Below are 16,155 nucleotides of genomic sequence, written 5' to 3'. Positions count from 1 at the left end.
GAGCCAACTCATCCATGATTTTTTGACTGCTGATTTGCGTGATTGACAACTCACGCAGAAAAATCTCAACGTGAGTTATGAGAAATTGAGTTTTTGAACAACACTGGTTAGAAGAAGGGGGTCTTAGTTTTTTTTATCCTGACCAGGGCTGGAAAGCGTCAATGTAAATAGAGTGTGCCGTGCGACTATAGATGCTTTTCTCACTGTCATTGAACGGCGAGACAATGACAGAGTTTTTTTTTCAAATTTTCTTTAATTTTTCCGTCGCTACAACTTTTGACGAAATCTTAAACTTGATAATTTTTAGTTTATTATCTGGTATGATTGTTGTTGATATCACTGGAATCGTGATAGGATATCCACTTAACTTATCAAACACATTAACTTCCAGAAATTCTCCAAAATGAGATAGCATTAAAATTGCTTTCGTGAGAGTTCCGTCATTGCGACGTGACGAAGTGAGCACATGAAATATTACTTCGTCTAGTGACAGTGAGAAGATTCGTTTCGTCAGTGTCCCCGAGCAAAGTTGAATAGCAAAATGATAACAAATATTGTTACCTGGTTATCATCATTTGATAACTGAATTTGTTATCATCTTGGCTAAATTAACAACCAACAGAACAAAAATGAGAACTTAAATTTGTTTGTCGAATAACTAATAATAAAATAATAAACTGAGTTCAAGTTGATAATTAAATTTGCATCATCATATTTGTATGAGTTTTATGGTCATAAATCTCGGAAATTGGGAAGAGAGAGTGTTTTGGACTGAACTTAAGCTTAATAATGTTACAAAATATTGTATGACGAAAAGTCAACGCGGGACGGTGTTTTAATCATCCTCTTCATTTGAAGAAGCAAATCTCAAGTACCACTCAATATATCGAAGCGAAAAATTTATCACTATAATTATATATATGTAGTACACAATTCAATAAATTTTTAGTTTAATCGGTCCACTAAAACTAGAGATTTGCTTCTGCAAAGTTTTGATGATAATTGTTAGAGTGATACAAAAGATAGGGAAAATAACACGGTCTCCCGTGTCACCTTAAAAAATGTAATGGTAAAGATTGTGATAACATATTTTGTTATCAACCTGTTATAAAAAATGTCTGTCATGGATACAATGATTGCAAATTTTGTTATAATGCGATTATCATTGATAACAGAATACCAAAATGAAATCATCGCTGTGATAAAAGTTGTTATCATTTTGATATCATTCAGTTATCCGACTTTGCTAGGGTGGCAAGTTGGTCATGAAACTTATCAGCCCTGATCCTGACAAAATTTTTGGGAATTGTCCCTAACAATGGTCGTCGATGTTCTCTTTGTAATTGCATCTTCTTTAAAATTGGCTTCAACTCTAACTAAGTTTGAAAATTTGGAAAATATACCATTTAACACAAGTCAGTATAAAAGCAGGTGAATCAAGTGAGCATAAAAGCAGGAGAAAGTGAATCTGAGTTTTTAACTTAAAACCTTGTTTAAATAATCCATGATTGACCTCATAATACTAGAAATTGCATATGAATCAAACTTATCTAAGTGATTGATGGTAATAAAAAATGATCAAACTTCTGTATGATGACATCAAAAAGTGTTTCAATTAACCCTCTTATACCCAACCCCGCCTTATTATTGCAAATTGTTTGAAAAATTGCATTCTTATATAACCTACAAATGCCTGGGATTCATTTAACGTGTATTATAAAAAAATCGTACCTTTTATATTTTTCTACGATCAACCTATCACAGAAGAAGAGCCTGATGGTATTGAAATTATTTCAAATCTGTTTTTCCGTTAGTTACACGGAAAATAAAAAATATTCCAGAAAAATAAATCACATTTTCAAAAGTATAGTAAAAACCCAAATTTTTATTATTGTCAAAAATCAGTAACCAGAAAAGGCTTCAAGAGAAAATTGAAAAGGATAGGGATGTTCAAAAATAAAAATAATAAAAATCAAAAACCAAAATTCATAAATTTGCTAGCTTATATTCCGTGATTGACCGAAGTCAGTGAAAATGCACAAAGAATCAATTAGAAGTTCAGCTGGGATTGGCCATAATCTTCTTCAGTGTGCATAATTCAGTGCCTCTATTTATACAAGGTCAATAACGGCGCCGGCCACGTCCTTGCAGTCAGGTGGGATTGAGGGAAGGAATGTAAGTGTGTAACCTTTGCTATTTGGAGACCGTGTTTGCCTCTGCATCTCCACAAAGGTTACTGGGAGGGATGTTTGTTAATGGGGAGGATCGTTGGGTCAAAGGATTCACTTTGATAAGCGATTAGACCATGATAAACAATGATTTGTGAGATATATACATGCTTATACGTAAATATAATTGTTCATATAATTTCTATGTAGAGGAAAATTATGCCGACACTTGAGGTGACGAACCATTCAAAGTTTGTTGAACAAATACCTAAATGTAACATTCCTACAGCTGTCAGTACGAAAGCATGTGTTATTATATATTACTCATTTGAAAAGAAACAAAAGACTCAATTGGTTGGGACATCATAGAACACTCTTATTCTTATGCCGACACTTACAGTGGCGAACCATCCAAAGTTTGTTGAATAAAGTGAACCTTTCGCAAGTCTACACTTGTAGTGTCGAACCATTCAAAGTTTTTTTTAATTACAAAAATAAAGGTATATAAGGGGTGTTCTGAAAAAAAAATGCTAAACATAAATAAATCATGAATCAGAGTTTGTGTCGACACTCACAGTGACGAACCATCCATAGTTTGTTGAAACATCATATTTACATCCCACCATTGTAACGATTAAATGTGCAGTCATACATATTTTATAGATTAGAAATAGTAGCATGAAACGAGCTCACCAATTGATCCGTTATCCTTGACTGAGCAGCCACAATCCACTTTCAGCTTCACTCGTTTGCTCGGCTAGCACTCAGAAAAAAAAAAAGTAAAAAATAGGCGCGCGACCCGAAAAAAAAAACACGGACGTCAGCTCGGGCTTTCTTGACGCACTGCCCAGGAGCAAGCGTCAAGGTCGTCGAAAGATCAAAAAGAACGAACCGATCGCGGCACTTTTTAACTTACTCCAACCGAACTCCCCGATCACGCCACTTTTTCACTTACGAGATCGACGCACGACATGTTTGATCCTGCCCTCGTCGCTCGCTCCGGCAAAAGCAAGCGTCAAGGTTGAAAAATCAAACAGAACTCCAAAAACCAAAATTCATAAATTTGCGAAGAAAAATAAATCATTGCCCAAACCGTGTTTAGAATGATTTTAGATAACGAAAAATAATATATTTAGATCGAAAACAAAAAATTGGGTATAAGAGGGTTAATAATTTTTACGTTTTTAGCCTTCACAAATTTCAGTCTTAAATGGTAAATGTTATTTCGGCCTGTAGATCCTTTCAGAATAAAATCCCTTTCGGCCTAACGGCATTCGGCCTAATGACCTACAGCTGTGAATATGCTCATTGAACACTGAGCTGAGAAGCGAGATCTGCCCCAGTGACGGACGTAATGCCAAGAAGGAATGTATAGAGAAATCAATAATTTTGTACACAAATAATCATATTTTACACATGAAACATTACAAAGCGCAAATATATAATAGTAATTATCAATTAGATTCATGTTCCACAAGCGCAGAGGCAAAAGTTCCTTACGAATCACTTTGAAGCAATTAAAATGAAGTAATATAACTTTCTTAACATTTTATTCTCTTCATTTTTTATTACGGTGCTTTGGATAACTAATTTGCTGTTGCATTTTGTAGAGATCTACAAAAGTAACATTTGATGCGAACTCCTATTTTATATCCAGTTATACCTACTTATTAGTTTAATTCCAGCTGGAGTGCCGGGAAAGTTCATCCCATTTCAAGATCTCCGACTAACATCAGACCAAGGCCCATTCACACATTTCATAACACTGAAAAGTGGGTGGGTATCATCATGATGTTATAGCTCATACAAAATTGGTAAAATATTGTAAAAGCGTTACGATGGGGTAGGTGGGTGTTTTAAAAGGCCATTTTTGTAATGCGTTTCGCTTAATCTGAGATGTCGTTTAACAATCTATTAGGAAGTTCGCTCAAACTCAGCAAGTAGAATGTCATACTGCATTAACAGTCGAATTCAATTATACCTTTTAAGATAAATTTATTATTGGTAAATTTTCCTAATGTCGACGAATTTTCTTGAATAATGATCTTCATTCACATATTTGAAGCAAATTCACAGAAATTGCGCATTAAGCCTCGAAGAGAACAATAACGCAAACCAGTTCCCATAACGGACTTGAACTTTTCAAAACATCCGGAAAAACTTTGCTTTCAAGGTAACATGTAAAGAGTATAGGTCAAGCGGCTATTATATAACTTACCTGTGAACGTCGAGCTTGTGAAAATGCGAACGATTTTGGAGCTTACTGGAGGTAAGTTTTCCAGCGAACCCGCGAAAATCGTATCAATTGTACGATCATCCATGTTGGTGGATGATTCACGTTAGTTCTGTCACTTGTCAGAGTTGGATATGTTCCTAATTTAATCACTTTAACTGAAAATCCTTGCCGAGGAGCAAATTTTACGGTTTGGTGTTTCAAGCTCGAGGGGTTCCTTAGAACTGCGAAAATTGCTCTGAAGAGTTGTTATTTTACCCAAATCGACGACAATAGCGTTTTGTTTAGTCGATAATTTCCGCGTGAGTCCGTAAGGTTCTCCAACCTGGCGCTCTTGTTGCATGCCACGGAATTGGTTGGAAATTGCGCTGCTGCAAAACATTTGAAACGTTTTGAGAAGGTACAGTATTGCTTTCAATGATGCAATGTCGAAATATCGGATTTTTTTTAATCCTTGTTTTATTACCACTCGGAGCCGAAATTTTATACTACCCACGCTGCTATAGAACATGTTCGACGATGTGAATTGGGTTTAATCTGACTCTTCTTCTTCTTGGCATTACGTACTCACTGGGGCAGAGTCCGCTTCTCATCTTAGTGTTCAATGAGCACTTCCACAGTTATTAACCCTTTCTTTGCCAAAGTTGCAATTTTTGCATTCATATTTCGTATGACAGGTACGATGCCTAGGGTAGTCAAGGAAATTTCCATCACGAAAAAGAAACCTGAACCGACCGGGAATCGAACCCAGACACCTTCAGCATGACTTTGTTTTGCAGCCGCGGACTCTAATCACTCGGCAAAGGGAGGAAAGAATTTGCAGTAAACGACGTAGGAGTTGTAACGATATTTAGACGATATGTAATTTAGAGCAAGATGTTCGGAAAATGAGACAGAATGAGCATGGTGTTCGGTATTTGAAACAAAATATACTTTTTGGTAAAACAGAAATGTTTTATTTAGATCTCGAGGGTTAACTCCAATTTATTCGTATCACACCTGGGCACAGTGGCCGCACTCCATACAAATGCTGGCCAAAAGTGCAATTTTCACTCAAAACGTTTAAAAATTCTAATTATTTGACAAAACATGATTTTTAGAGGTAATTTGATAGAAATAGTCACTAATACAGAAAATCGATTTTTCCGGTACATTTGACAGAATTAGTTTGAAATAGCATGTTTTTTAATTCAATCAATGAAATCCGTATCCCGATTGAGGGGAAAATGATTATTTTAGAGCGTTTTCTAGATATCTTGCACCACCTTTAAAAAAATGCCTAATTTTTGTAGTAGCTATATGTTATACACTTCTTGACAGTCTCATATGGTAAACAACATAAACAATATCCAGTTAACTCTCCCTTACTCGATATTTCTTATCTCGATATCGAGTTAGAGAACCATAGTAAAAGTTGGTTTTCATGGCTAACTCGATTGTCCCTTAGAACGCAGTTGCACTGCTTTTGTGTTCTGTAACTCGATACCTCCCTAACTCGATGGTCCCTTCAATATCGAGTAAGGGAGAGATGACTGTAGATCAAAACATCTTCAAAACAAAGCCTTATGTACATTCTGAATGAGACCGGTTGAGAAAGATTTTTTCATGATTTAGTACAGAAGCTGCAATTTCTATAAAACAAACTTTACGAATCTTCGAATTTTGAAAAATTTCAAAGGGTCATTTTCAGCTGACATCTCTCCAGGTCACATGCTGTGAAAATTCGAATCTGAAATTCTGGGGAATTGTTATTCAATAATGAAGATATCAAGTAAAAATATTCGAGAAGGAATTTGGAAACTTCAGTTTTTGGACTTTTGGCCAGCTGTGGGCCACTGTGCGGTGATAAGGTGATGAACTTTCGTGTCCTAGAGACTTTTCATTCACACATTGCATTCAGATAAATTTGCATTCAGATAATATTGAGGAATGTGTTATCTCTTAAAACTGCCTAGTTAATATGGTGATCAATTTCTCCTCAGTGTGTAATCTTAATTATTGATACCGTCAAATGGGGCTTCTTTTGACATAATTTCCACATTCTTCAACTTCGAGGATTTGTACTGCCCCTACTCGCATAACAGTCCCATATGAATTTTCAGCACTTTTGAGTTTTCTTCATGAATCATATTTATTATTATTGTACTTCCTGGTATCATACTCAAAATTGTTTGTTTGTATGGACAAAATGCGAAAAAAATACCAAATCACGTGCGTCCCATATTAAAAGTACCCGCATAACAGTCCCACTAGTAGATTACGATGAAATTCAAGCAAGGTTATCCCTGTTAGTATATTACATCAATGTTTTCTTCCCATAAGAAAAAGGAATACTAAAAATGGCAGTGTTTTGAACCATCTTAATTCCATTAAATTATTGTTCTTGTTTGACATGACTTGATTCTTTCTCAGAATGTTTTTGGTGCGATAAATGATAGAAGCAAAATGTTAATTCTTGCGAGAGGCTAAACAAAAAATATAAAAAAATAGTTTCCCTCCAAGGCAAACCTTTAGCTGTGATTACTCTCGTCCTCTAGCCAATTTGAACAAAATCTCCGGTAAATTCATCTTCCCACGACATGGAGGGGGAGGCTTTTTGGGCCAACATGGGAATACGCGCATACCAGTTGTGGTATCAGACTAACCAAAACATGCTCGCTGGGGTACCTATTTTTCAAATCCAACATAAAGCTGCTGCTGGTGAATCCAGAATACTTTTCTTATTAGCCGGCCGCAACGCTTTCGGCAAACTCAGGAATGTCTTCAGCACTGTCACTATCACCACCGGATAGTTCAATATTTTGTAGTTACTATTGAAATTAAAAGTTGAGTGTACTAATGGTAGCCAAAGGAAAAGTGCCTTGTAATCTGTAGTCAACTTGGCAATAAATGTGTCAAGGTGCGCGATAACATAGTAAGCGAGCCCCTAATAATGGGACTGGTATGCGGGTATATTTGGAATTAGTTGGGAAAGTACTCGGATAACGTGTCCCACTTGCTAGTATCTTGGATTTGTACTTTGAAAATAACCGTATTAACAATATTCTAGTTCTTGAAGGTTTTCTTATACTGTATTGATAATATGTTGAGTAATGCCATCAGATTTTTCTGCGCCCATCAGCGGTCTTACGAAAACTTTTTCAATTATGTTTGGATGTGTTTTTCTCGACTTGATGATTTTCCTAATGGGACTGTATTACGAGTATGGGCACACGCTATGTCTGAACCAGACGATTATAAAAATCGAATGTACATCGGATTTCTTTTCACTAGAGTTTAGTATTTGGGTTATATTTTAATAATCGGAAAGTTTTAAAATATTCCATCGGTGAAATTTTGATTTTTTCCACTTTTTAGCCATTTTTCATACTAAATCCCATGAAAATCACGTTTTCGACGCATTTCAGCCCATACAAAATGTATGAAAAAAATTTCACCGATAGAATATTTTAAATCCTTCCGATTATGAAAATATAGACAAAATACTGATCTCTAGTGAGAAAAAATCCGATGTACATTCGATTTTTATAATCGTCTGGTTCAGACATAGCGTGGGGCAGTGTAGTTAGATAGATTTCGATAAATCTTGCATATACAGTTAACTCTCCCTTACTCGATATTCCGTATCTCGATATCGAGTTAGAGAACCATAGTAAAAGTTGGTTTTCATGGCTAACTCGATGGTCCCTTGGATCGCAGTTGCATTGGTTTTGTGTTCTGTAACTCGATACCTCCCTAACTCGATGGTCCCTTCAATATCGAGTAAGGGAGAGATGACTGTATCTAAGTTGCATATGTGTTACAAATGTGTGAATATGAGGCAAATCTATAAAAAAAATAAAAATGTATTCTTCAAAACAGAAAAGTGGCTACTTTTGACATTTTTAGAAATTAGTACAATTTGAAAATACAATTATTTATTTTAATAAATTTTGAACAGATTCTATAAGGACTGATCATTTTATAAAGCGGACACCTTGTGGATGCTGTATCTTTTTAATTTATCAATGAAATTTCAATCGGTTATTTGCACAACGGCTTAAAACGGCTTATAACGGCGTGTGGTAGGTCATTTGGCATAAAATTGTTTGGCATAAAGCCGTTTGGCATAATGGTCATTTGGAATAAAGTCGTTTGGCATAATGGTCGTTTGGCATAATGGTCGTTTGGCATAATGGTCGTTTGGCATAATAGTCAATTGATACAAAATGTCACTTTATTCAACAATCATCTGCTCTTGAATAAAATAAAGCATATTAGGAAAGTTAGGCTGATACAAATATTAAATTTCTTTTATGTCCGAGACCACTTGGAAGGTACGAGGGGGGGGATAAAAATATATAAGGAACAAAAAAATAAAAATGAAAAAAAAGTTATTCTTTCGAATTTTTATTTTTAACGATAGTTGCTAAACTTTTTTCAATCGTCCTCTGAATCATTATTTTACTTGTTTTTTACTTTAAAAATTGAAAAAACCTAACTGATGTCAAAAAAATTATGAATCTTTTTTTTTCTCCCCTTCAAAATTTTCGGATTTTTGAAGGGGGGGGTGACATAAAAGAAAATTAATATTTGTATCCGCCTTATTGCCAATAGTATTTTATTATTTATCCAGAAATTACCCTTCTTTCAAATATTAATTATTTTTTTGAGTTCCGCTATTGGAACAGATTTTTGCACAGATGATTTTTATATATTTAGCACAAATTTACCCTTCTTTCAAACATTTTTTTTCTGAATATGATGTTACCATAATTATCATCATAATCATATCAGGTACAAAACTTAATTGAAATTTAAATAAATTTCACTTTCTTTTATACTTAGGCTGTTCTTTGGAGCTACTTTTTAAGATATTGTTTTGCTTCCAACTGACTTAAGGGCGGAAATCGATAACAATGATCTGCTCAAGTAATCAGCGAAAAGAGACATCGATTAATGCAGTTACTTCTATGAGTTGTGCTACTTTTCCCAGAATGTCAGTTCCCCGAATGTCGCTACCCCGAACGCCAGTTCCCCGAATGCTAGTTCCCTGAATATCCCGCTTCCCCGAATAGCCTACTTCCCCGAAAAGTTTGTGGCACTCATAATTGTCGTAACTTTATACATTTCGGGGTGGTGAACGAACTGGCCATCTGATATGCATCCTTCTTTATTTATTTTGCGGTTCTTTCGAGATTTTCCATCTTCAGCATTTTACCAACATGTGTATAGCCGAAAATGACAGAATACATCCTTCTTTAGATTGCTTATCGTTCTTCTCGTTCACCATACAGTCACTGAAGGCTATCATAGCACCTATTTAAACTACACCACTTTTTGGGGGAAAAGCGTCATTCGGGGAACCGGCATTCGGATAAACGAAATTCAGCGAAAAGTACCAAAATCACTTCGATGATTTTGAACGCTATTATAGTTCGGTTTATTATGCCAAAATAATTTTTGGCGTCCAATATTCTATTGGTTTAATCATTAATTTTGCCTTCTTCTAAATTTTATTCTTTAATTAACTAAATGTTAACCTTTTTTTTGTTTTTTATCAATTCTTGCAAGACGTGCTATTGGAATGATAGTTAGAAGACACTACACGTTAAAAGAAGAAGTTACGTGCCAATATAGAATATATAGATAGAACGTGCCAATATCCATCCTTTATATATATTTCCTTTTGAGATATGCTGGAAAAAAAATTTCAATCACATTTTTTTCCTTATTTCGATAATAGACAGTGTTTTTGATGTACACTTTCAAAATTAAAATTAATATAGAATCGTTCAAAAGTTTGCCACAAATATTTTCTTTTTTTTTTTTTCATAAATGTGTTGTTCGTTTGAGTTATGCTGTGAGAAGATATTTTTCGTTAGAGCCTTAAATATTTTTAACGAAAAATAACCTGCTCTCGTACTTAGGCTATTTTTGCAGTATGCTGCAATAATAGATTTATGGATAAGAGCTTTTAATATTTTGAAAATAAATTTTCCCTTCTTTTACCAAATAATTTCATCCAGTGTTAGGTCCAAACTGGGACAGAGCTTGATCTGCAGAGAAATATTCTACCACGCTTATTAAGAGCCTACGGAAATTTTGCTATGGGGTTGGTGGTGTTGATTACGGTAAAAGCTTCGAAAATGCCGATATTCATTCTAAGTCAATCATTATGCCAAACGGCCATTACGCCAAATGACCATTATGCCAAATGGCCATTATGCCAAACGACCATTATACCAAACGACTTTATGCCAAACGGGGTACAATCGCTAAAAACGGCTTAACCGGCTTAAAACGGCTAAAAACGGCTTCAAATGGCTTAAAACGGCTTACAAAGGCTTAAAACGGCTTAAAACAACTTAAAACGGCTAAAAACGGCTTAAAATGGCTTTAAACGGCTTCAAACGGCTTAAATTGGCTAAAAACGGCTTAGAACGGCATGAAACGGCATAAAGCGGATTAAAACAGCTAAAAACGGCTAAATCGGCTTAAAACGGCTACCAACGGCTTAAAATGGATTTAAACGGCTTAAAACAGCTTGAAATGGCTAAAATGGCTTGAAACGGCGTAAAACGGCTTAAACCTGCTAATTACGGCTTAAACAGCTTAAAATGGCTTAAAACAGCTTAAAAAGGCTTAAAACGGCTTAAAACGGCTAAAAACGGCATTAAACGGCTTTAAACGGCATAAAACGGCTTAAAATGGCTTAAAACGGCTTGAAACGGCTAAAAAATGTTAAAAACGGCTTAAAATGGCTTAGAACGGCTTAAACGGTTTTAAAACGGATTAAAACAGCTTAAAACGATTAAAAACGGCTTATATCGGCTTTAAAAGGATTAAAGCGGCTTTAAAACGGCTTTAAAAGGCTTAAAACGGCTTTAAACGGCTAAAAACGACTAAAAACGGCTTGAACGGCCTAAAAAGGCTTAAAACGGCTAAGACTGGTTTAATACGACTAAACATTACTTTAAACGGGTTGAAACGGCTTAAAACAGCTTTAAATGGTTTAAACCAGTTTAAAACGGCTTAAAATGGCTTATAACGGCCTAAAACGGCTTTAAACGGCTTTCAACGGCTTTAAACGGCTTAAACGGCTTTAAATGGCTTAAAACGGCTTTCGAACGGCTTTAAAAGGCTTAAACGGCTTTAAACGGCTTAAAACGACTAAAAACGGCTTGAACGGCCTAAAACGGCTAAAAATGGCTTTAAACGACTAAACACTACTTTAAACGCCTTTAAACGGCTTAAACGACTTAAAATGGCTTAAAACGGCTTTAAAACGGCTTTAAAACGTCTTTAAAACGGCTTTAAAACGGCTTTAAAACGGCTTTAGAAGGCTTAAAACGGCTTTAAACGGCTAAAAACGACAAAAACGGCTTGAACGGCCTAAAAAGGCTTAAAATGGCTTAAAACGGCTTAAAATGACTTAAAATGGCTTAAAACGGCTTAAAACGGCTTAAAAAGGCTTAAAATGGCTTAAAACGGCTTAAAACGGCTTAAAACGGCTTAAAACGGCTTAAAACGGCTTAAAATGGCTTAAAACGGCTTAAAATGGCTTAAAACGGCTTAAAAGGTTTAAAACGGATTAAAACAGCTTAAAACGGTTAAAAACGGCTTATATCGGCTTTAAAAGGCTTAAAACGGCTTTAAACGGCTAAAAACGACGAAAAAACGACTAAAAACGGCTTGAACGGCCTAAAAAGGCTTAAAACGGCTAAAAATGGCTTTAAACAGCTTAAGACGGCTTAAAACGGCTTAAAATGCTTAAAACGGCTAAAAACAACTAATAACGGCTATAACAGCTTTAGACGGCTTAAAATGGCTTAAATCGGCTTAAGACGGCTTAAAACAGTTCAAAATGGCTTTAAACGGCTTTAAAAGGCTTAAAATGCATAATATGGCTTAAAACGGATTAAAACGACTTAAAACGGCTAAGAACAGCTTATTTATTTATTTATTTATTTATTTATTTTAACAAAAATTTTGGAAGAGGGAAAAACCCCTTTGAGTGATTTCCATTCGAAATCTTTCTCAAAGAGGCACAAAACCTCTTCATCTTTTCATATAACGTTACAAAACAAAAATAAATCTTATAAGGCGGATACAAATATTAATTTTCTTTTATGTCACCCCCCCCTTCAAAAATCCGAAAATTTTGAAGGGGAGAAAAAAAAAGATTCATAATTTTTTTGACATCAGTTAGGTTTTTTCAATTTTTAAAGTAAAAAACAAGTAAAATAATGATTCAGAGGACGATTGAAAAAAGTTTAGCAACTATCGTTAAAAATAAAAATTCGAAAGAATAACTTTTTTTTCATTTTTATTTTTTTGTTCCTTATATATTTTTATCCCCCCCCTCGTACCTTCCAAGTGGTCTCGGACATAAAAGAAATTTAATATTTGTATCAGCCTAACTAAAGGCTCATACGGCAAAGATATACCATAACAAAGCCACAAACTGCAACATGAATCCAAGCTATCTGAAGTATGAAGTGATTTCCAAACCAGGATGAGGGAGGGGGTCTTCCAAAACAGAATCCATCTTCACATCTGCAAATAAAAATAGAAAAAAAAACACACACACAAGGCACGAGTATCAAACAATATATGAGATTTCATTCAAAAAACTAAATAAGAGTTTAAGTATATGATAACATCTTGTACCCAGTATATCCCGAATAGATACAGGAATTGGATGGCCATAATTGATTATACTATTAAATAATTTATTCCTTGGTAAAATGAACCTGGAACATTGAAGAACTATATGATCAATATCTTCATAAGATTCACCACATTCACATAGATTTGAATCCACAATATTAATACGATATAAATGATTGTTACAAATATAATGATTTGAAATCAATCGCGAAAATGAACAAATAAAGTTTCTGGTTCCTGGTATATTTCTAAACCAAGGAAAATGACTTACTTTTGGACAAATTGAATAACACCATCTTCCTTTATCACTGGAGTTCCAACAAGTTTGCCAACTATCAAGGGAATGTATTTTCAGTTTAGGATAATGCTCAGAAGGAAAAATATCACGATCATAAGTTATACCCCGAACAACACCAAGTTTAGCCAATGAATCAGCCTGCTCATTACCGTATATTCTACAATGAGCAGGGATCCACACAAATTTAATAATAAATCCTTGACTATGCAAATTAAATAATATTTTTTTCATCATAAATAAAACATGATGAGTTTTGAAATTGAAAGAGATGGTACTCAAAGCACGAAGACAACTCAAGCTGTCAGAACATACAATGTAAACATTTGGTGGACAATCCTTTATCAAGTTACAAGTAAAATATAAAGCAATCAATTCTGCAATGAATATGGAGCAAGGAGATTTTAATTTGAAAAAATGAGCCAAAAATTCATTGTATACTCCAAAACCCGCGATACCTTGAGCTAAGGATCCATCAGTGAAATAAAATTGTGAGGAAGTAATTCCATCAAATTTACGCATAAATAAAATATTGGCAAAAGAAGAATACAGATGATTTGGAATTTGTTTCAGTTCATGGAATAGAGAAAAGTCAATCAAAGGTTGAAAAGTGTGAATATTAATTTCAAAATTATAAAAACTATTATATGAAATTGATACTATATTTTCAGATGAGCAATGGATGTAAGATTCCAATATTTTGCTCGTTGGGTTAATTTCGAATAAAGACTTCAAAATATTGATAATTGGATGATTATTTGATAAACAATTCATCAAAAATTTACAATTGAGTTCTTGAAAACGAATTTTAAGTGGTACGACACCAGCCAGTACTTCTGTTGATTGAGTATGAGTTGAATTCATAAGTTTCAAACAAATTCTCAAACAACGAAATTGTATTTTTTCAAGTTTGATAAAGTGTGTTTGTGCAGCACTTCCAAAAGTGAAACAACCATATTCCATGACTGAACGAACAGTAGTTTTGTAAAGTGTAATTAAATCAGATGGATTAGCACCCCACCAAGTACCTGTAATAGTACGGAGAAAATTGATTCGTTTTGAGCATGTTTTTTGAATTTGTTTAATATGAATGTTCCAATTTAATTTAGGGTCAAACCATATGCCAAGGTATTTAAACTCATCAACTTGTTCAATTTCGATTCCATTAAGATATAAATTAATGGAAATGTTCGAATGTTTTCTCGAAAAGATCATATATTTTGTTTTTTGAACAGAAAATGAAAATCCATTCTCATGTGCCCATGAATCAATGTTATTTAAGGCACATTGCATAAAATGACTAATGACTTCTCTATTTTTGCCACTGATAGAAATAACATTATCATCTGCAAATTGAAGCAAATAACAACCATTAGGAATTATTGATGCCATGTCGCTGGTAAATAAATTGTATAAAAATGGACTTAAACATGATCCTTGTGGAAGTCCGAAATAACTATGTCTTAATAATTTTGATTCTCCATTATGAAAAAAGTTCATAATTTTGAAAGAAAATAAATTAATTATGAAATTAGAAAACATACTAGGAATTTTGAAATTATTCATCTTTTCAAATAATAAATCAATTAGAACAGAATCATAGGCTCCAGAAACATCAAGAAAAGTAGAAACTAAGTCTTGTTTTCTATTGAATGAAAGCTGAATTTGTGAAGCTAAAAGTGAAACACAATCGCGAGTACCTCGACCTCTCCTAAATCCAAATTGAGAAGATGAAAAAATGTTATTGTTTTCAGCCCACAATTCAAGACGATTTAAAATCATTCTTTCCAAAAGTTTACGCAAACAAGATAATAAACTAATTGGTCTTCTACTATCAGCCGATGACGGATCTCTACCAGGTTTAAGGATACTTATAACTTTAATAAATCGCCATTCAGTAGGAATTATATTTTGATATAAGAAAGCATTATATATTGAAAGTAAATAGGTTTTTCCATCATCAGGTAAATTTTTCAATACAATTTTATGTTATCAATACCTGGAGCAGTATTTTTTGTAATTGATAATGCTAAATTGAATTCGGCTAATGAAAACGGACAACAAAGATCAGGAAAATAATTCAATGGACTATTTTTAAATTTAATGGAACGTGGGACAAAATCAGGACAAATTTTTGAAGCAAACTCATGTATCCATTTTTCCGAATATTCTAAAACAGTAGAAATGCTGGGATCATAATTTCTTAAATTTCTGGCAACATCCCACAATGTAGATAAAGAAGTTTCTCTATCTAAATTTTGAATAAAATTTTTCCAATAATTTCTCTTTTTGGATTTAGTTAGTCTTATGAATTGTGCTTCAGTTTTACGATATGCAAAATAATGATTTCTGGAGCCTGATTTACGAAATAATTTAAAAGCATCAGATTTAGTTTTTAAAGCAATGGAACATTCATTATCCCACCAGAAAGAAGGGCGATTTCTTTTAATAAATCGTGAACCATTTTTTTTATTTTGAGATTTGAATAAACAATCAATTAATAATGAGCATGAGCATATATGACCGTACAATTCGTAGTTGCTACTCCGTGATTGACTAGAGCAATCGAAGTTGCACAGGGAATCAATGAATGGGGCTTGGGATTAGCTAACCATTCTTCAATGTGAATAAACAATCAATTAATAATTTTGAAAAATTATTGTAATTGTCAATTGGAGATACCGAATCAATAAAATTAATCAATGAAAGGGATACAAGATCGGAAAATTTTGTCCAATTTACATTTTCACATAGATTAGGAACATTAGAATCATGGACTGATTTATCACGAATAGGATTTTGAATTT

General features: G+C 34.0%; 1 protein-coding gene across 1 annotated transcript in view; it reads right to left on the bottom strand.

Moving 5' to 3' along the window:
• Positions 1 to 4,639, bottom strand: part of LOC5566945 (NACHT and WD repeat domain-containing protein 2) — a 60,977-nt gene extending 56,338 nt beyond the window's left edge. The window contains exon 1 of the mRNA XM_001651312.2: positions 4,387 to 4,639. Within this exon, the coding sequence (XP_001651362.1) occupies positions 4,387 to 4,489 (103 nt within the window). The 5' untranslated portion in view covers positions 4,490 to 4,639. The remainder of the gene's footprint in view (positions 1 to 4,386) is intronic.
• Between the last annotated feature and the right edge of the window lie 11,516 nt (positions 4,640 to 16,155).

This window comes from Aedes aegypti, chromosome 3 (genome assembly GCF_002204515.2).
Source record: "Aedes aegypti strain LVP_AGWG chromosome 3, AaegL5.0 Primary Assembly, whole genome shotgun sequence".
In the NCBI taxonomy this organism is placed as follows: domain Eukaryota; kingdom Metazoa; phylum Arthropoda; class Insecta; order Diptera; family Culicidae; genus Aedes; species Aedes aegypti.
This window is presented reverse-complemented; position numbering and strand designations above follow the sequence as displayed.